The following is a 20,954-nucleotide window of genomic DNA, read 5'->3' as shown; positions in this document are numbered from 1 at the left end:
CCAGGACATCAGACAACAATAAACTAACAATAAGAACACTTGAGAATGTAAGAATAGCACATCTAGTCCGGCATCCTGTTTTCATGGTGGTCAAGCAGATTCTTCAATGGGAAACCCGCGAGCAAAACATGAGCACAAGAGCCCTCTCCCTCCCCTCCTGTGGTTTCCAGAAACTGGGATTCAGAAGTATTTATTGCCTCCGACCATGGAAGCAGAACAGAGCCACTGTGGCTAGTAGTCATTCATGGCACTGCTCTCCTCCATGAATTCATGCAATCCTCTTTTAAGGCCATCCAAATCAGCAGACATCGCTACTTCCTCTGGGAGTGAATGCCATAGTTTATCTTTGCCCTGCAATAAGAAGTCCTTTCTTTTCTCTGTCCTGAATCTTCCAACATTCAGCTTCACTGGATTCCCATGAAGTCTTGTGCTGACGGGGGCGGGGGAGGGACTTTTCTGTCCCCTCTGTCCATGTCATGCGTGATTTTATAAACTTCTATTATGTCACCTCTTAGTTGCCTTTCCTCCAAACAAAATAGTCCCAAATGCTGCATCTTTTCTTTGTAGGGGAATCTCTTCACCCCCTTCATCTTAAAAACATCTTGAAAGCAATTCTAATATAGATACCATCTGGGAAAGATCTGAACTTGTGGGAAGACAGAAGTCTTCAGTTGGTGTAAAAAAAAAAAAAGAAGCATTCTATTGAATATATTGAATATTCTTTCCAGGGCAGGGGAGATTCCAAAAGGGTAGGTGCCACAACCCAAGAGGATTGCACAGAAAGGACCTGTTAAATTAGGACCTGCAGAACACAGTATACAAGGGGTGAGACAATCTCACAGGTGTCCTGGTCCCAGTGCTTGGTTTCTGGGGGGATGGGGACGCAGGGGCACGCATACCCCTAAACATTTCGTGAATCTCAATTTGGCCTTATTGAGGGGCAGTATTTCAATATGGGATGCGGGTGGCGCTGTGGGTTAAACCACAGAGCCTAGGACTTGCCAATCAGAAGGTCGGCAGTTCAAATCCCCGTGACGGGGTGAGCTACCGTTGCTCAGTCCCTGCTCCTGCCAACCTAGCAGTTCGAAAGCGCATCAAAGTGCAAGTAGATAAATAGATACCGCTCCAGTGGGAAGGTAAATGGCGTTTCCGTGTGCTGCTCTGGTTCACCAGAAGCGGCTTAGTCATGCTGGCCACATGACCTGGAAGCTGTACGCCGGCTCCCTTGGCCAATAACGCGAGATGAGCGCCACAACTCCAGAGTCGCCCATGACTGGACCTAATGGTCAGGGGTCCCTTTACCTTTTTATTTCAATATGAGTAGGAAGATGAGAGTACTCCTAAACATTTCTTTTAGGAAAAAAAAAACACTGCCTGGTCCCAAGCTATACATCAAAACCAGCACCTTGAACTTAGCCAGGTATCTAACTGGTTGATGCTAGAGAAACAGCTGGAAGCAGAGCTCTTCTCTACCTATGCTGCCACCTAGCAAACATTCACATGCAAGGCCAGTGGGTGCAGCAGCCTGATCCTAGGCAAGGACTCAAAAAAAGCTGCAGGCAGGTCTGGACTTGCTTGCCTGGCCCGCTGCAAGCCACTTGAGGCATGACCAGGAAGCTGAGTAGACACTGCACCTTTGTGGACATGAATAGGCTCGTGGAGGTGGGGGTAAGGAAATGGTGTTCTTGGAAATGACATATCAGCTGACCTGCTCTCATAGTAGCCCAAACAAAAACTTCAGGCAGCCCCACTTCGTGAGTAAGCACCAGTTGGAGTTCTCTGTTCAAGAGGCATGCCTTTAGATTTTAAGGAGAGGCCCTGAACTCTCTTTCCATTAGAGGGTGCCTGGGAGATCTTCTAAGGCTACCGCCAGTGGATTACCAGACTGCAGCTTTGGGAGGGATGTATCTTGCCAGCCCAGTCAGGGCCAAGAGCCAGAGCCTTTGCTCAGACACTTACCTGTCCAAACTTCTAGAGGGCCTCAGGAATCTGCGCACAAAGAACATCTTGTGCGATGTCACACTGGAGGCAGAGGGAGTCTCTTTCTCTGCGCACAAAGTCATTCTGGCTGCAGCCAGCAACTACTGCAAGATGCATTTTTCCAGAGATGCTGCAAGTCACAACAGTCACATCAAGCTGCCACGCGTCACCGCCCAGGGCCTGCAAAACATCCTGTCCTTTGTCTACTCCAACAAGCTGGAGCTGACACTCCAGAACGTCGAGGAGACCTTCCAGGCAGCAGAGGTGCTGCTGGTGCGCGATGTGATGTGCTTGTGCTTCCGGTTTCTGGAGGAGGGCTTGGATCAGAACACCTGCCTAGCAGTCCTCGAGATCGCAAAGAGGCTTGGCCCGAAAGAGTTGAGGCAGAAAGCCATGAGCTGCGTGAGCCGGCACTGCAGCAACATTTTGGCAGATCCGGCGCAGCTGCAGGAGCTGGATGCAGCTACTCTGTGTGAGATCTTAGACACTGCAGACACAGAGGACCTCAGTGAGCTGGAACTGTTCCATGCAGCGGAATGCTGGCTGCGCCACAACAACACACACCTGGAAGATGCAGCCGAGGTTTTGCAGCACATTCGGTTTCCCCTCATACCTCTCCACGACCTGCGTAAGTTCGTCCAGGACGTGCCCTTCATGAAGACAGAACCCACCTGCCGCCAGTACCTCCAGGAGGCCTTGGATTATCACTCCCGGCTTCATGCTCAGCCGACTCTGCAGAGTGAGCGAACCAAGGTCCGTGCGGGTGTTGACATGCTGGTTGTCCTTGGCGGCAGATCTGTGGACAACACCATCTGTGGCAGCATGTGGGCTGCTGATCGGAACTGCCTTTTGTGGAAAAAGGTTGGGGAACTTCACAGGCCCCTGTACAACCACTGTGTTGCTGTGATCCAAGGCTTTGTCTTTGTGATGGGGGGCCAGGACAGGTTTGACCCTACAGGACAATGTCCTTCGAACCAGGTAAGCACAAAGCTTAAAACGAAGGGAAGCCTACAGCAGCTCATTCACACACAACTTAAGTCTAGAAAAGGACAAAGGTAGACAGCCCAAATACGTATCATTGTTCCCTATCTGTTCCTATTAGCCCTCTGCTTCTGGGTCACTCATTGTGAAAACTAGTTCCTCAGGAAGCCGACACTAAACCTCTCATGATGCTTTTTTGTTTGTTTGTACAAATGCTTTGGAATAGCCTTTGTTCCAGATGCTGTCCCACCCCTCCCATTCTGCTCTCAGAGGTTGATTTTTTAAAAAGACAAACTTAATCTGTGTTTGTGCATCTCCACCTAATTCCTTGCTTCCTTTATATGAGCGTGTGCGCACAGTTTGCTCTAAACCTTGCACAATCATTGGTGGCAGCACAGCCCCAGAGATACGAGGGGGTCCACCCTCCAAACCCACATTGCAGCAAAGTTATGAGTGCCCATAGGTGTTGTTGTTGTTTAGTCGTTCCCGACTCTTCGTGACCGCATGGACCAGAGCACGCCAGGCACTTCTGTCTTCCACTGCCTCCCACAGTTTGGTCAAACTCATGCTGGTAGCTTTGAGAATACTGTCCAACCATCTCGTCCTCTCTCGTCCCCTTCTCCTTGTGCCCTCAATCTTTCCCAACATCAGGGTCTTTTCCAGGGAGTCTTCTCTTCTCATGAGGTGTCTTCCAGGGAGTCTTCTCTTCTCATGAGGTGGCCTCAGCTTCAGGATCTGTCCGTCCAGTGAGCACTCAGGGCTGATTTCCTTCAGAATGGATAGGTTTGATCTTCTTGCAGTCCATGAGACTCTCAAAAGTCTCCTCCAGCACCAGAATTCAAAAGCATGAATTCAAAAACGTGATCCACCTGGATCAGGAACTGGCAAGCCACTCCAGTATCCCTGCCAAGAAAACTCCATGGACGAAGGCAACAGGTCCATAGGTGTATGTGCAAGCAAAAAGCAGCCCAGTCCCCAAAGAATGAGCCCTTTAATCCCCAGAGGAGGAAGCACCGAAGGCAGCAGTCTTAGTACATAAAGGGACAAAGAGTGACTTAATAATCAGGCTGCAATAAAGGGGTACAGGTGGGAATCACAACAAGCATGATCATCTGAGCAAGTGGAAAGCTTACCCAGTTGGGCACATAACGAGTCTCATCTCTGACATGGTAGTTCCATACTCTGGTAGTTCCACACATGGTAGTTCCACACAGTGTGCTCTGCATGGGGCTACCCTTGAAGACGACTTGGAAACTTCAATTGGCCCAAATGCAGCAGCCAGATTACTGGTTGGGGTTCAATTTATATAATTCCCATTTAAAACAATTGCATTCATTTTCCAGGTTCAATTTAGGGTGCTCATGCTAGCTTTTAAAGCCTTAAACAACTTGGGATGCAAATACGTGAAAGACCGCCTCCTTCTCTATAGACCCTCTTGGGTGCAAGAGAAGGCCTTCAGAATAATTGCTCCACCATCAGAAATATGGGTGGTGCTGGTGGCCTGGGGGGTAGGCCTAAGCACCTTCATTATGCAGCTTTCATGGTGCTGATGACGCACCTCTCTACCCTGGCCTTTGACACCTGAGATAAATGTTTTTAGGACCCACTCTGATTGTAATTTGCTTTAAACTGTTTCTAACTTTGCGCATGTGCAAAGTGTGATTTAGCGCTTCTGTCAAGCGCCAAAACCCGGAAGTAACCCGTTCCGGTACTTCCGGGTTCGGTGTGGTGCGCAACCTGAAATTGCGCAACCCGAAGCGCCTGTAACCCGAGGTATGACTGTATCTTACATTACTGTCACCCTTCCTGGGACCTTCTGGTGAAGGGTGGATAACAGTAATAGAATTTTTACTTCTGGGCTTTCTGAAGCAACAGCATTCAGTCTGCAAAGCAGACCTTCCCAGGGACAAGTAGGCAGTTTCCAAGGGCCAGAGCACTTAGCAATACCTCTTTTTCCCAGTTAAGGGAGCAAACTGCATGGATTTCACAAGCTCTGCCCATGTTGATAGATCCACACTCTCTGTGTTCTTCATAACCTCAGTCCTCCTTTGATCTATCTGGGAGGCCTCTCTTGTGTGGGTGTGTATTCCTTGTCTACCTACTATCAAGGGGAGACTTACAACAAAATGCTGTAGTGTCTCCCCAGTTACCCATTGGGAGTGTTCCTGCTCAGGACTTTGGTTAACCTGGAGCCTTTTGAAGCACTGTTTGGGGCTTGCAGAATGAGAGTAAACACCTCTAGCTGAGTCACATTGTTTTGGTTACACTTGCAAACGCTCAAACATTTCCCCTTTCAACAGATGGAACTCCAGCCTAATAACATTTAAGAGTTGCTGCCCCCCAACACCCCCCCCCAGGCCCTATGCAAGAATGATGCCCCAAAGACTTGGTGCTAGTAACTTTTTTGTATTTCCCCCGCCAACCCCAGAATGCAAAAGGGAGAAGGAAAGACTTGATGGTACTGATTTTTTATTTTATTTTTGCATCTCCTCCCCTCCCCCCAAACCTGGAATGCAAGAGGGGAAAGGCTGAAAGAATAAGTTTGGGCTGGTGGCTGAAGCAAGGGCAAATATTTCAGATGGGCACAGTATAAGTTGGTGTGGCATCTGAGGGGCAAGATGGGTTCTGCAGCCCACAACAAAGCCATCCTATCTGGAATGCCACATTCCTACGGCAGTCACAGGAACTGGCGGGGATGTAAAAGATCTCAGGTCCACAGGCACAATTTTGCAGAGTTTACATGTGCTAATACAGACATACAGTCAGTTGGGGACACAGGTGGCGCTGTGGGTTAAACCACAGAGCCTAGGACTTGCCGATCAGAAGGTCAGCGGTTCGAATCCCCACGACGGGGTGAGCTCCCGTTGCTCGGTCCCAGCTCCTGCCAACTTAGCATGTCAAAGTGCAAGTAGATAAATAGGTACTGCTCTGGCGGGAAGGTAAACGGTGTTTCCGTGCACTGCTCTGGTTTGCCAGGAGCGGCTTAGTCATGCTGGCCACATGACCCAGAAGCTGTCTACTGACAAACGCCGGCTCCCTTGGCCTATAGAGCAAGATGAGCGCCGCAACCCCAGAGTCAGCCACGACTGGACCTAACGGTCACGGGTCCCTTTACCTTTACTACAGTCATACCTTGGGTTAAAGATGCTTCAGGTTAAATGTTTTCAGGTTGCGTCCCACAGCGACCCGGAGGTACGGGAAAGGGTTAATTCTGGGTTTCGCCGCTTGCGCACGCTCAGACACTCAAAATGACGTCACGCACATGCGCAGAAGCGGCAAATCGCGACCCGTGCAGACGTAGGTTGCGTTCTGCTCAGGTTGCGAACGGGGCTCCGTAACGGATCCTGTTCGCAACCAGAGGTACCACTGTAATTTATATGTACAGATGCAGGTTTAGAATTGAAACGCCCAGAAGGCCTGTTGGCTAATTTCCCAAACTGCCACATAAAAGACCTTCAACTGATTTGCCCCCCATACCACCCCAGATCACCTCTATCAGTTCCTCTACATTTGCAGCCAAACCATTTCCCAACCATCCCGTTCCCTTTCACCTTCCCCCATTCTGTTGTCCTCCACATCACTTTTACATAATTAGACCATCTTAATCTGGGGAACTATTTAGTCTCCTACCTAGTAACTCCCAGTAGTGATGTATGGAAGTGAGAGCTGGACCATAAAGAAGACTGATCGCCGAAGAATTGATGCTTTTGAATTATGGTGCTGGAGGAGACTCTTGAGAGTCCCATGGACTGCAAGAAGATCAAACCGATCCATTCTTAAGGAAATTAGCCCTGAGTGCTCACTGGAAGGACAGATCGTGAAGCTGAGGCTCCAATACTTTGGCCACCTCATGAGAAGAGAAAACTCCCTGGAAAAGACCCTGATGTTGGGAAAGATGGAGGGCACAAGAAGAAGGGGACGACAGAGGACGAGATGGTTGGATAGTGTCTTTGAAGCTACAAACATGAGTCTGACCAAACTGCGGGAGGCAGTGGAAGACAGAAGTGCCTGGCGTGCTCTGGTCCATGGGGTCACAAAGAGTCGGACACGACTAAATGACTAAACAACAACAACAACAACCTAGTAACTCAGGTCACACTCCAGTTCCAGTTCCCTGTCATCCATCACACACCCCAGAAACACTAGGGGAACTTTGGAAAGGGCCTGGGGCAAGGAAGGCATGCCCTATGGACTCAATTCTGTGCCCCACAGAATCCTTGCAGGATTCTGCTGCAGGATTCCACAGCCAAGTTGCTCAAAGAGGCAAAACTGTTTGAGAATATTACATTGGTCCTGACCCGACTGCACTGGCTGCCAATCTGTTTCAGGACCAACCTGGTTTTGTCCTATAAAGCCTTTAATGGCCAAGGACTGCAATACTTGAAGAACCGCCATGTGAACTGACCCGGACCTTGAGATCATCCTCTGAGGCCCTTCTTTGTGTGCCTCCTCCCCAAGAGGTCCAGAGGGTGGCAACATGAGAGCAGGGCCTTCTCTGCAGTGGCTCCCATTTGTGTAATGCTCTCCCCAGGGAGGTTCGGCTGGCGCCTTCATTATACACCTTTAGGTGCCAAGTGAAAACGTTCCTCTATAAGGCTTTTAATTATATGCGGCATTTGAGAAGTGGGTGGGTTGTGTTTTTTTGTATATCTTTTCCCCACTTGGTTTTAATGTATCTACATGGGGGTTTTGTGTGTGTTTACGTGGTTGTAAGTTGCTTTGGGTTGCCCTGGGCAAGATAAAGCCATTTATGAATTTAGTAAATGATCATGATCATCCTCATTCACAGGCTTGGAATAAGATCAGCTCAGCATTAACCCTAGCAATACAAACCTGCCAAGCAGCAGAGAGGAAAATGAGCATGGCCTGTAAGACAGAGTTGTTCCGCCTGGCCTTTGGCTTGGAATCAATTTGATTCCCTCCCCCTATTTATTTTTTCCTTTCTCCTTCTGTGTTGCAACTCCTATTTGGGGACTTCCCTGGCTTTTTTTCTGGCCTATGTGGGACCAGTCTGGATAGTTAGCCTTGGTGAAGACTTGACGTTTTTATCCCCCAAAACGTTTTTGATTGAGTTCCACTGAAACGAAGCTGCATTTTAATGTTTTAATGTTGTATTTTAATGTTGTTTTTTAAGGTGTATTCTTATCAATTTTTTATATTTGGTGTTAGCCACCCTGAGCCCGGTCTTGGCTGGGGAAGACGGGGTATATAAAATTTTTATTATTATTATTATTCTCACTGAAGGGGTCTCCTTGCCTGCTTCTGACTTGGCTACTAGCTTCTACAGGAGAGCCCTTAAAGGCTTCTACCCCGCCCTGACTGCTGAATGATTCCCAGCCTGCCAGCTGGAGAACAAGTCCAGCAGGGCCCTGTAATCCCTTTCCCAGGGGTTTACGAAGTGGGGGGCGAAGGGGGCAGGATGCCCCGGGTACCACTGGAGGGGTTGACAAGATGGCCCCTGCCTCCCCCCAGCTGTAGAGCGGCAGAGGGTGCGTGCAGTCCATTAAGGGTGCCGTTTTTGCTGCCTCTTGCACAGCGACCATGTGGGCTGCTGCACATGGCCACTTTGTACGGGCTGCCCCGCCCCGGGTGCCAGAGTGGGTTCCTCTGCCACTGCCCTTTCCTCCTTCCTGCTCCAGGTGTTCAGGTTTGACCCACGACACGGCAGATGGCTCCAGGTGGCGAGCATGCTGGGACGGCGGACTCGCTTCCACGCAGGGGTGCTGAACGACTGCCTCGTGGCTGTGGGCGGGGGAGCCCTGCTGGGGACGCTCACCGACACAGCAGAGGAGTACCAGCCAGCTGAGAACAAGTGGCAGCCCATCACGCCCTTCCCAATGCCTGTGGCAGACCACGCAGGGGCCACCCACAAGGGGATCCTCTACGTCTCAGGTGAGAGACCACTGATGGCTTGACCATCAGAAGTCTTGGCTCGGGGTGGAGGGAGGGGGTGGGAGGCTGGATGTTGGCCATTCTAGAATGCAGACCACTATCAAGCATAGCTGTCAATGTTTCCCTTTTTTTTTAAGGGAAATTCCCTTATTCCAAATAGGATTGCTCGCAAGAAAAGGGGATAGTTGACAGCTATGCTATCAAGGGTTGCTGATTTTAAGGGGGCATACAGACAAAAGCATAAAGGGATGGTCCCTGGTGATGTGGCTGTGATCTGTGTTCCTGTAAACTCCAGCTTAGACTGCTATAATATGCTCAACTAGGGGCTGCCCCTGAAGAGGATCTGGAAACCACCATTAGCTCAGAATGCAACTGCTGGGGTTGCAAATTAGCTTCATGTATTCATCCTTTGCACTTCTAAGTTTGTCCTTTATCAAATGGACCCAGGGAAGGGTGCAAAAGTATCTCACTTGAAGTATAAGGTAAAGATAAAGAGACCCCTGACCATTAGGTCCAGTCGTGACCGACTCTGGGGTTATGGCGCTCATCTCGCTTTACAGGCCGAGGGAGCCAACGTTTGTCCGCAGACAGTTTTTCCAGGTCATGTAGCCAGCATGACTAAGCCACTTCTGGTGAACCAGACAGAGCAGCGCACGGAAACACCATTTACCTTCCTGCCAGAGCAGTACCTATTTATCTACCTGCACTTTCACATGCTTCCGAACTTCTAGGTTGGCAGGAGCAGGGTCCGAACAATGGGAGCTCACCCTGTTGCGGGGATTCGAACCGCCAACCTTCTGATCGGCAAGTCCTAGGCTCTGTGGTCTAACCCACAGCGCCATCCGCGTTCCACCACTTGAAGTATACTGTACATTAATTAAGAGCATAAAATAAAGGCCTCAAGAACAATGGCAGATGGATTGCACTGGCTCAATTCAAAGTGCTGCTTCTGACCTTTAAAGCCCATTCCAGCATTAGACCAACATACTTGAAGTATGTTAAGCTCTTCTGTATGCAGGTTCCCCCACTCCTCAGGTGAGGTTGAGTTGCGTGGCCAGCTGGAAGAGAGAGAGGTCCTTTTCGGTGGTGGTGCTCCAATGATGGAAGGCCAGCAGGCACTTTGTTCGCCTTTCAGTGCCAGGCAAAAGCCATAAAGTTTTCCCAGGCTTTTTAGACTTATAAGCAACCTAGCTTTAAAAATCTTGTTCCCTCTTTACTCTTCACATCCCTAATTTTGTTTGGATATGTATTATTTGCATTTTAATTATTTTTGTATCTTCTGCTTCTTATGGAAACTGCCCTAGGGATTTATTAAAATTGAAGGGCGGTATTAAAAAAAATAAAAATCTTTACAGTGGTACCTCTGGATGTGAATGGGATTCGTTCTGGAGCCCCATTCGCATCCTGAAGCGAACGCAACCCGCGCCTGCACGTGCGCCGGTCGCAATTCACCGCTTCCGCGCATGACGTCATTTTGAGCATCTGCACATGTGTGAGTGGCGAAACCCGGAAGTAACGCGCTCTGTTACTTCCGGGTTGCCGCGGAGCGTAACCTGAAAGCACATTTAACCCGAGGTATGACTGTACTGAATTTGCAGCATCCCAGTGCATGAAAGAGAAAAAGAGGGGCAGGAGCAGGTATATGAGCAAGGGAAAGGAAGGGTCCCACAGTGGAGTGCCTGAGAAAAGGGTTGAATAGACTCCCTCCCTATCGTGCTCAACCGACTGCCGGGGGCAGGAGCCAAGAGTAGAGAAGAGGAATGATGGGGCAGCCAACCAGTGGAGAACAGCGTTCAATATAGTGGGATGCTACAGACACAGACAGAAGGGAGGCTCTCAGCGCTGTGAACGCACTTTGCACCCCCTTTTGCGACCCAATCTCTTAAGGCTTGGGAGAGGCCTTGGCTAAGCGGTAGGCAACACGCTCCGCAGGGACTCTTCAGCTCCACAGGACCTTGAGAGGATCGGGACAGGAAAAGGCTACTGTGCAACCCAAAGGGAAAACTGCAGCTACCCAACCCAATCTTCTCTCGCCCGTTTCCACCAGGGGGATTCTCCGCTGGCAAACCTTTACGCGACACATACAGCTATCTCTCCCGCCTGCGTCGCTGGGTCAGGAACCAGCCAATGACTTTTGCCCGGTGTGACCACGGAATGGCAATTGCTGGAGACAGAATCTTCTGCGTAGGAGGAAGGGCCCTGGCAAACGTATGTTGAGCTTCATTTATTTAACGAGTTGCAGTGGGGCCAAACGCCAGCCCCAGGCTCTCCATGTCTGGTGTTGCCCTGAGCTACACAATGTGCTCTCATTTCTCCCTTCCTGGATCCTTGTGGCCAGGCTCCCTTCCCAGGAGGGGGAGCATCCCCTTCTGTACAGTCTGACAATGGGAGCAATGGCTCTAAAGCAGCCTTTCTCAGCCTGTGGGTCCCCAGATGTTGTTGAACTACAACTCCCATCACCCCTAGCTAGCAAGGCCAGAGCTCAGGAATGATGGGAGTTATAGTCCAACAACATCTGGGGACCCACAGGTTGAGAACTGCTGCTCTAGAGAGAAAGCGTAGTGTCCCTCCTAAGGCAGTATCTGGCAGGTGCTGACCTGTCGATATTCACACATGGGGAAGAGTTGCTGTTGCACTCAGGTCCTGCTTATGGGTTCCCCACAGGAATCTGGGTGTCCACTTTGAGAGCAGGACGCTGGACCAGAAGGGACCCCCTTTGGCCTGACTCAGCTGCAGGGTTCTTCTTGTGATCCATGGCAGCCTTCCTCAACCTGGTGACCTCCAGATGTTTCAGACTCCCACCTCCCATCACCAATGACCACCAGTCATTTTGGCTGAGACTGATGGGAGACATGGTCCAATACATGTGGGGGAGGGTACCTGGCTAGAAGAGAATGCTTTCTACACCACAATATTCTAGGTTTCCTGACAGGGCATTGAAGCATTTCTTACTTTACCACACTCACACACACACACACACCAGCCACATAGAACCAGCAAGCCCTTTAAAAAATAGAAACTCTTCATGCCCCTTCCAAATTTTCATTTCTATGTAGCTGGATCATGTGGCAAGCCTAATATATTTTACTACCTGGGGCTGAAAGGCCAGGTGGCTCCCCCTTATTTGCTAATTAACAAGGCTGCCAAGATTAATCAAACAGATTAATATATTTTTTAAAGGTGCTGCCAACTAACTGGCCAGCAGGTTTTTAAAAGAGAGGAATATCTGGGGGGGGGGGGGAATGGCCTGTCCATTATGTGACTGATTCCCTATTTGAACCATACTCTTAAGGTTTGTTTAACCAAGTAGCATCTCAGAGTTAGACAGATTGGGTTCCATGACTGAGAAGCAGATCCCTGTCAGTTTTAGATGTTTTATTTAAAGGGTTGGCATTCTGCAAAGGGTTGGACAGAAAATGCAGTCATTTGGGGAAAACACACCTACATGGTCTGTCTCCTGATGAAGTCAAAAAGTCTTCATTACGATCTTGGTCTTTAAAATTTGTGGGAAGCCACCCAGAGTGACTGGGGCAACCCAGTCAGATGGGGGGGCATATAAATCATCATCATCATCATCATCATCATTCCTCTGCATATACTTAGGTGTTCCCTTGAACTAAAGCCAGAGCAGATTGGTGGCATTCCTACTAACTGATTAACACCGGTGGTGGGGGTGGGAGCATTGTGAAGGTCTCCTGTGCAATTAGTGGGAACTGCACACCAGCACAGCTTCTACACAAACTGACAAGAGCTGCTCTCTGACCTCTTTAAAGCCAGGGGTGGCTCACGTGCAACCTTCCCAATGTTTCTGGAATACTGGCTAGGCGGGTCTGGTGGGAGTTGCATTCTGAAACATCTACAGGGAACTAGGAAGGGAAAGGTTGCCTTAAAACAACTTCTGTGGCAGGTTTGCCCGGTGGTCTGTCTGAGCAACTGGCAGGCCATGCAGTCTGCTGGAGCCACAGCATACCTCCCTCACCCTCCACTGAACAGGGACTGGATCCACCCTTCTGATATTTGGTTCTTCACAGGCTCAGGAATGGATTCCCGTGAACGAGACAGAATACTACTGCCCGGTTAGTGATCAGTGGACCCTGCTCAGGCTCTCGCCCTTCGACCTTTGTCAGTTTGGTCTCGCTGTGCATGAGCAGCAATTGTACATCACGGGTGGTGGGTCAGTGAGACAGAAGAGGAAAGAGGATGGCGTCTACATCTGCAACCCTGGTGGGAAAGTGTGGGAAAAGGCGGGCTCCTTGCCCAAGCCTTTGGTGGATCATGCCTCTTTCTTTGTTCAGCTGCCGCGTCACCTGGTCACAGGTGAGCAGCAGCAGAATGGAGAGGGGCCTTCAGCTGCTGGCAGGAAGAAATCCACCCTCAACCTGTTCATCACTAGCAAGACTTCATCCCAGCCAGCTCTTCAGGCAGAGAAAGAGGCTTTGGGCAAAATCCAGGGGGAAGATCTCTGGTAGAAGCTCCACTGATATGAATGGAAGTGGCACATGATTTTTTCCAAGCCTGCAGCCACATTCAGATGGCCTCCCGGTCCATAGCCTGGACGATTGGGAATGAGCTTCAGGCTTGTGTACTCCATCCTCCACATATGAGGGGAGGAGATTAGAATCTCCCAGTAGCTTACCAGTCTGTCTAAATGATAGTTTGAGCAAACCATAGTTTGCCTGTAAGACAGAATCCAGAGACATGCTTTTATCCTGCTTTATGTGCAAACCAGAAGCAGAAATGTTCTAACCTTCCTTTGTGAACTGAAGAAAGACTGGAGGGGGGTGAGAGGAGAGAGAAGGGAGCAAGGAAGCTCAAGGCTTGCCCCTGCTCCCCTCAAAAGTCTGGCTTAGGGGACTGTCTGAATGCAGCCTAGATAACATGCACATTTTCAGGCCTGACACAACCTGAGAGAAAGCACAGTGCTCATGTACACTTTGGAAGGAAGTCAGATGTCTTACAGTCACTTACCACTAAGAGCTGCCAAGCCCCTGATCCGCTCCTTGTTCTCCAGCATCAGCTCACAGCCAATCTGAGTTAAACACACAAACACATACACCAAATTAGGTTTTCCAAGAGCCAAAGAGAAATTGGAAGAAAGTTACAGGAACTTAGCTGAAACTAACAAAATACATTGGTCACTGCAAAAAAAAATTTTTTTTAATGAAATAAAACAATGATGGACAAAGCTGCTTACAAAGGCTAGATATGGCTAAGGTGAAAGTTCAAAAGACGGACAGAATAACTTCTGGGTTTCCAGTTCATTTTCAGCCTACCAGACCTAGAGTCAAAGGGGAGTTCCAGCATTAACATCCTGCAATTTCACCCTAGCAGATAGTCATAAAATGATCCCATTGCTATGTAAACAGTATACTTCTTATATTATGTACCTATACAGTGGTACCTCTGGTTGCAAATGGGAACCGTTCCTGAGGCCCGTTTGCAATGTGAAAAGCCCACAACCTGAAATGCTGTATCTGCGCAGGTGTGCAGTGCGATTTGGCACTTGTGCGCATGCATGAAGTGTGATTTAGCACTACTGCACATACGCGGGTAGCAAAACCTGGAAGTAACCCTTTCCAGTACTTCCGGGTCACCGCAGGATGCAACCTGAAAAAACGTAACATGAAGCAACGTAACACAAGGTATGACTGTATTATATTAGGACTCTCCTTCCTTGGAGGTTTCTAAACAGAGGGTGGATGGCTATCTGTCATGGGTGTTTTAGTTGAGATTCCTGCTTAGCAGGGGGTTGGACTAGATGACCCTTGTGGTCCCTTCCAACTCTAAATTTCTATGATTCTATGTTTATCATGGCAATAAACACCCTTCTCTTCTGTAATGCCGGCTCAGTTTCCTCCCTGTTGAGCAGTGTGTGGACAGTCCAGACCAGAAATACTTTGGTGCGGCCTTTGTTTGAGGGGGCTCCTGCAAACACTTGCAACATTAACCAGGGTCTCTTTGCAAGAAAGAACGAGGAACCCAAGTTTATAACCATGTTAACCTGTGTCAGGTATAAATCAGCACCAGGCAGGGAAGCTCCACAAAAGGTGGTTGGCGGTAGTGTGGTTTGTGATTTTTTAAAATAAGCAAACATTCAAACGACTACTATAGGTAGGTATGCGTTAATTTTGTAAGCCTGGCCTATAGACATGCTGCAAGAGCTTTAGCCCAGCCCAGTGGCAACCTGTGGAGGTGGGGGAGTCAAGCGTTCTCTGGTTCATGAAGTTGTCTGATCTGTGCAGCCTCACCTTGACAGGATTTGCTGGAAAGTGGCCCATAAAGTCCGTCTCGTAAGGGTAGTCCATCATGGCTATCATGGTGAAGGCATTCCGGGCAAATCCGAAGAGCTGGTAGATATCATCCTTAGACGAAAGCTTTTTGCATGTAGACATCCCACGGCTGATCCTCTCGTAATCTGAATGTGGAGAAGAGAGGTGTGTAGTGTGTTACATGATTAAGCACATCTCACCACATTCATAGAGGCTAGTATGCTTTATGACAGCAGCCTAAGTTTAGTGTTTGGGCTATGCAGTGCTTGGATGAGTGAGGTTTTCTGCTTTCATTCAAAAGAAAAATGAAGTGCCTAGACCTCATGGTTTTAAACTGCATTAGCTATAGAAGTGCTGCCCAATTAAAGTGGGCACATTTCCTTCAAAAATTGTTTATTTTCTTATGCACACACAAGACGGGAGCGGTACTGCTTTCCTAAAACCATTTTAAAGCAATTTGTTTATTCTACAGCTGCTCCAGGGGTCTTGTAGCTTAAAAGTCCTCTCTCCCCGGGGCTGTTCCTTGTCTGACAGGTGAGCTCACTTTACCTCCAGCCAAGTACAGGTCTTTGATTTCCCTAAATGCTTCTCGTACAGCCGTGGCACAGTCCGGACTGTAGTTCTGAAAGTCCTGGGGAAAAAGAGAGACAAAATGCCTTTTCTGATTTAAGTGAATTGGATCTTTGAGGGAGCCTGAGACTTTCATACGGCTTCACAGGTTCAGGCACAGCATTTTACGATGAAGATTGGGAGGTTTGCCTAGTAAGAGGAAATGAGCCCACTCAAAAGTTTCCATCTAAAACTTACCGCTGTGACATCCTTGAAGAACTGATTGGAGTCTCCAATCCCAGCCACAGACAACACAGGGGCACTGGCAGCGAGTGCGCCAGACACTATGTTGGGATATTTCATTCTCATGTAGGCACTCAGCATCCCTCCATAACTGGAAGAGAAAAAGAAGCAAGTTATGTTCTTTGACACCATGAGACATTCAGGTGGACTACTCGCTCACTGGAAAGGGACAGAGGTCTCTTCAAATTGTTGGCCTGAATTAGCAGGTGCAGATTTGCCACCCTCAAAGAGTCAGAATACAAGAGGCACAGGTATGAGGGAAGAGGAAGTGGACAAGATGGCTGAACTTTGGCTTTTCCCCTTCCCTAGTAGCTCGCGCCAAACTCAGACCCCATTGCTCAGAAGGAAAGGGTATTATTGACCCCAGGTAAGAGGGGAAGAGGGACGCGGGTGGCGCTGTGGGTTAAACCACAGAGCCTAGGACTTGCCGATCAGAAGGTCGGTGGCTCGAATCCCCGCAACGGGGTGAGCTCCCGTTGCTCGGTCCCTCCTCCTGCCAAACCTAGCAGTTCGAAAGCACGTCAAAGTGCAAGTAGATAAATAGGTACCGCTCCAGCGGGAAGGTAAACAGCGTTTCCGTGTGCTGCTCTGGTTTGCCAGAAGCGGCTTAGTCATGCTGGCCACATGACCCGGAAGCTGTATGCCGGCTCCCTCGGCCAGTAAAGCGAGATGAGCGCCACAACCCCAGAGGCAGTCACAACTGGACCTAATGGTCAGGGCTCCCTTTACCTTTAAGAGGGGGAAAAAAGTGTGCCCCCTGCTCAGTGTAGTTCTTGGGGCAAAGGATCTTTTTACTTCAGACAAGGGACAGCTATTATCCTAGGGGAGAGGCTATAATTTCCCTGCAGACTTTAGAGTGTTTCCAGTTGGAGTGTTGTAGAGAACAAGCACATGAGAAGATCCGCCAAGGCATGGACTGTGTCCAGGGTGGCCCACTAAGCATGCCATGAAGAATACCCCAGAGAGAATACACTTCAGGGCACTGAACTTCCAACCTAAACAGTCCCAAAGTAAATGAAATACTTTATTGTCACTTGTACAACTTGTATACAGGGAGATTACAAAATTGGGAGCTCAGAGCCGCAGCGCATGAACGCGCCGCCATCTTGGAACAAGACAGTAAATACCAATTCAAATGACCCACAGTTTTGGGGAAAAGCTAGCATTGCCCTCACCAAACATACTGGGGTACAACCTTTTCATACTTCAACTTGGGCCATGAGCTCTCCTCACCTTCCATGGCCATAGTTAAGTCAACCCTTTGGAGAAATCCTGGTTACTCTGAAGTTTAGATGGTGGTGCGTAAAGATTTGAAATATCTGCCTCATTCCCTGCTCAGAACAGACCCCTTCCCAAAGGCAGCTGGCATACAGCAACTTGGAAATATTTTGCCAGCCCTGCAAGAGGAACATTGCACACATCAGATGCAGGTAACTGCTGGGAGGAACTAGCGAGTGAGCCCTCACCTGCCTCCAAATGCAATGACAGGTGAGTCCCGTGCTGCGTACTGCTTCTTTAGCGCCATGATGAGAACTGCATAGTCAGCCAGGGCTTGCTCCACACTCAGCAGGCCAGCGTTTTCCCTCTGCAGTGACGCTGCCCCAAATGGAAGCGACTTCCCATAGTATCTCTGAAAAGCCAGCAGAGGAGGACAAGAGACATCTCAGACAGCAAGGTCACCATAATCCCCATCAAGCACACTGCCTCAGGCAATAGGGACATCTTTGCAAAAACACTCACATGCTCCGCAAAGACCACCAGGGCGTTCTGCTGCTCAGCTAGCTCCAGGATGAAGCCGCTGTTCTGAGCAAAGGCCCAGACATCTCCTTCATTCCCGGTGTAGAAGAAGATGGGTCCAGCTCCCCTCTTCCAGTATTTATCTGTGTGAGGCAGCAGAAGTACATTAAGGCAACTAAGAAGAATCCCGTTTAAGAACAGAGAGACCTCTAAGAAACTTGCAAGAAGGACAGTTGCCTGTATTAGAATTGCCATATTCTTTCCCCCTCTACAATAGCACAATCCTCTACATTCTGACTGGTCTTCAGCATTGGAACTGGCACTACTTGCACCTTTGGGTGCTGCCAGAGCAAAAATAGAGAGGCTGAGGCCCAGCCGCTGGGCCCTTCATATATTGTTAGGACTACCATAATCCCTGTCATCAGCTGTGCTGGCTGAGGCAGAGAGCAGGAGCCCCACAAGATAATGGAGGGCCACACATTCCCACATCTGTGTGCCACAGCAATTAGCCCTGGGGGGAAGTAGGCTCTTTGCAGCACTGCTTTTTCCCATAGATTGTTAAGTGGACACCGGTTCAAATTAACTAAGGAATGGACATATTTGATATTAAGGGACTGTCCACATCAGGGAAGCCCCCATAGCTCAACAGTAAAGTTCATGTATTTCCAAAAGAAGGCCCCAAGTTTGATCTCTGGCATCTCCAGTAAACAAAAGGATTTTAAGTAGCAGGACTAGGAAAGGGCAGCCTCTGCCTGAGGCCTTGAAGAACTGCTTCAGTCAGAGGAGGCAACATGGGATGAGATGGGTCAGAGTCCTAACTTGGTATAATTAATTTATGGAATGTGCTGGTGACACTAGCTCTTGGATTCCCATAGAATTTATTTCATACACATATATTAGGAAAGTAAGGCTGTCGTCATGGTGCAATTTGCTTGGCCACCACAAGAGCTGCTTTGCCATCACAGCAGTGTTGGACTCTTAAGTAGAAAGGAAGCAGAGGAGGCAGGCCCAGGCTGAGGCAGGTGGCCCAGGCAAGCCCCTGAGGAACTGTCAGCACAGGACACAGGAGAGGGGAGATCTAATAATACCTCTAAGCCATGGTTACAATATGGAACCTCCATGTTCAGATGCATATACCTAGCCTTCTCTGTTGCTGCAGAACAACCGTGGGAGAAGACTATTGGTCCCATGTCCCGCTTGTGGGCCTCCCAGAGGATCTGGCTGGTCATTGTGGTGAGACAGGATACTGAACTAGATAAATGCTTGCTCCAATCTAGAAGCGACATTTTCATGTTTTTATATATTTTCATCACCAAAAGCATACCTGTGATGAGGTATCTCTGGGCAAAGGTTTTGTTGCTGTAGGTTTCAAAGTTGAAGTGATCTATCCACTGCTCAAAATATTTCTCTTTGAAGTCAAGCTGGGGGTTTCTGTAACCTTAAAAGAAACAAACCGCGTCACTTTCGGATAGAAGGGGAATAAAAAATGGCAGTGTCAGTCTGCAGACCATGGAAAAGAGGTCAACTACCCCAATATATGCTCCGTGAAACCTGCTCTGCTGTGGATTCTATTGTACAAGAACAGCTAGGCTTTACAGTCATACCTCGGGTTACAGACGCTTCAGGTTGCGTTTTTTTGGGTTACGGACTGCTGAAACCCGGAAGTACTGGAACGGGTTACTTCCAGGTTTCGGTGGTCGTGCATGCACAGAAACACTAAATCACACTTTGCGCATGCGCATAAGCGCCAAATCGCAACCCGCATGTGCGCAGACACTGCGCTGCGGGTTGCAAACTTGCATCCCACACAGATCACGTTCGCAACCCGAGGGTCCACTGTACTTTTGTTCCTCTGCCACTCCAAAATGCCAGCTGTATTTCTCTGCTACTGTCAAACCATTATTCAAGGCTGCAAATTTGGTGAAGCATGTGCTGCAGAAATTAAATCATTTTAAAAGTAAAAAACATGGCATTTCTGGTCAGGACTGGACATTAAGAAATGTAAACAGAAGGTGAGGAGGATTGAAGTAGGGCTGGAACTGTTTTTTGTTGGTGGGGCTAAACCCTGCAACATGCAAAGTAACTAAGTGAGCCTCACTAGTATAACGAGATGCATTGGGGTGGGGAGACAGAGGAAATACTTAACAAAGCACAGAAAGTTACATTTCCACCCCAGAACCTCCATTAAGTAACCACACCCTGCTAGAAAGGGACTGATAGCTTTGTAACGAATCTGATAACTGAAACAAGGAAAAGATGGCGTGTAATTTCTAAAACATGAAGTTGTGGAGCTCAAATCTTCCCAAAAAGCATGTCCACTAGCCCTTTGACACACAAGCCATGGCTAATATTGCTCTAAACTGTGGAAGTGGCATGATGGTCCAAGTGATATATTGCTTTATTTCCAATATTTCTATTGCAAAACAGAATTACAAACTGCAACCAGCTGATTTGAAGTTACTGAATGAGAGGGGTGGTGCTCTCTGCAAGTGCTCAGAAGCACTCTTACTCAAAACAGCCCCAGAAAACACTAGCAAAGCAGCTTTATATGTTCTCTAAGTGGACCGGGATGGGGTGAGGGCTCTGAGTTGTGGGGATTAATTATAAAGGAATTGCTCCTGAGCATGTGAAGACCGTACTTCTCAATCACATGCTTTATGCCTCAGAAACCAACTCCAGCCAGGAAGACCCAGAAATAAGGAATTAACGAAGAACGAATAAATGCATTCACAAAGGAGAGTGCATCTATTCCTGTGCAGTCTTGCATCCCTTCCCTCTGGTGCACCTGAGCATGTGCAGAGTTGCATCCCTTCCCTGCGATCACCACCACCGATTTCCGCTGACCCTCTCTCTGGGAGCAGCGGACCCGAGGCCCGCCGCCGCCTCACCTGCAAGGACCCCCAGCAGCAACGCCAGAGAGACGAGGCGCAGGTAGAGCGTAGCCATGACCACGGGCGCGGCGGTCCCTTCTTCTGCAGCGTGGGGACGGGTGGCGGTAGTGTCACGTGAGGGGAGCCCAGCGCGTCACGTGAAAGACCTGCCGGCAGAGGGGCGGGGCGAAGGGAGGGCCATGTGGTTTCCTCCGAAGGGGCGGGGAAAGAGAAAGGGGCCGGGCTCGCCTCTCGTCGCCCGGCCGCCATCTTGGATGTCAAAGGGCACTGGCCCCGCCCCGCTCCCTCTCCTCTGTACTCTGCACATGCTCAAGGACACGCCTTTCTTATAAAAAAAGGGGCAGCCTGAAGG

General features: G+C 49.0%; 2 protein-coding genes across 2 annotated transcripts in view; one reads left to right on the top strand and one right to left on the bottom strand.

The window, feature by feature from the left end:
- DPP7 (dipeptidyl peptidase 7) overlaps positions 1–20,745 on the bottom strand; it is a 32,935-nt gene extending 12,190 nt beyond the window's left edge. Inside the window, exons 1-8 of the mRNA XM_081896513.1 lie at positions 20,600–20,745; positions 19,036–19,149; positions 17,715–17,854; positions 17,441–17,604; positions 15,930–16,065; positions 15,672–15,753; positions 15,102–15,268; positions 13,822–13,882 (exon numbers count right to left, since the gene is read on the bottom strand). Coding sequence (XP_081752639.1) covers positions 13,822–13,882; positions 15,102–15,268; positions 15,672–15,753; positions 15,930–16,065; positions 17,441–17,604; positions 17,715–17,854; positions 19,036–19,149; positions 20,600–20,657 — 922 coding nt within the window. The 5' untranslated portion in view covers positions 20,658–20,745. The remainder of the gene's footprint in view (positions 1–13,821; positions 13,883–15,101; positions 15,269–15,671; positions 15,754–15,929; positions 16,066–17,440; positions 17,605–17,714; positions 17,855–19,035; positions 19,150–20,599) is intronic.
- LOC309361448 (kelch-like protein 9) lies at positions 1,224–13,815 on the top strand. Its single transcript, XM_081896447.1, has 4 exons — positions 1,224–2,958; positions 8,601–8,853; positions 10,901–11,061; positions 12,885–13,815. The coding sequence occupies exons 1-4, from the start codon at positions 1,903–1,905 to the stop codon at positions 13,320–13,322; spliced, it is 1,908 nt and encodes a 635-aa protein (XP_081752573.1). The 5' UTR covers positions 1,224–1,902; the 3' UTR covers positions 13,323–13,815.
- Positions 20,746–20,954: the final 209 nt, after the last annotated feature.

The sequence above is a fragment of the Podarcis melisellensis genome (assembly GCF_964234715.1).
Source record: "Podarcis melisellensis genome assembly, chromosome: Z".
Taxonomy (NCBI): Eukaryota; Metazoa; Chordata; class Lepidosauria; order Squamata; family Lacertidae; genus Podarcis; species Podarcis melisellensis.
This window is presented reverse-complemented; position numbering and strand designations above follow the sequence as displayed.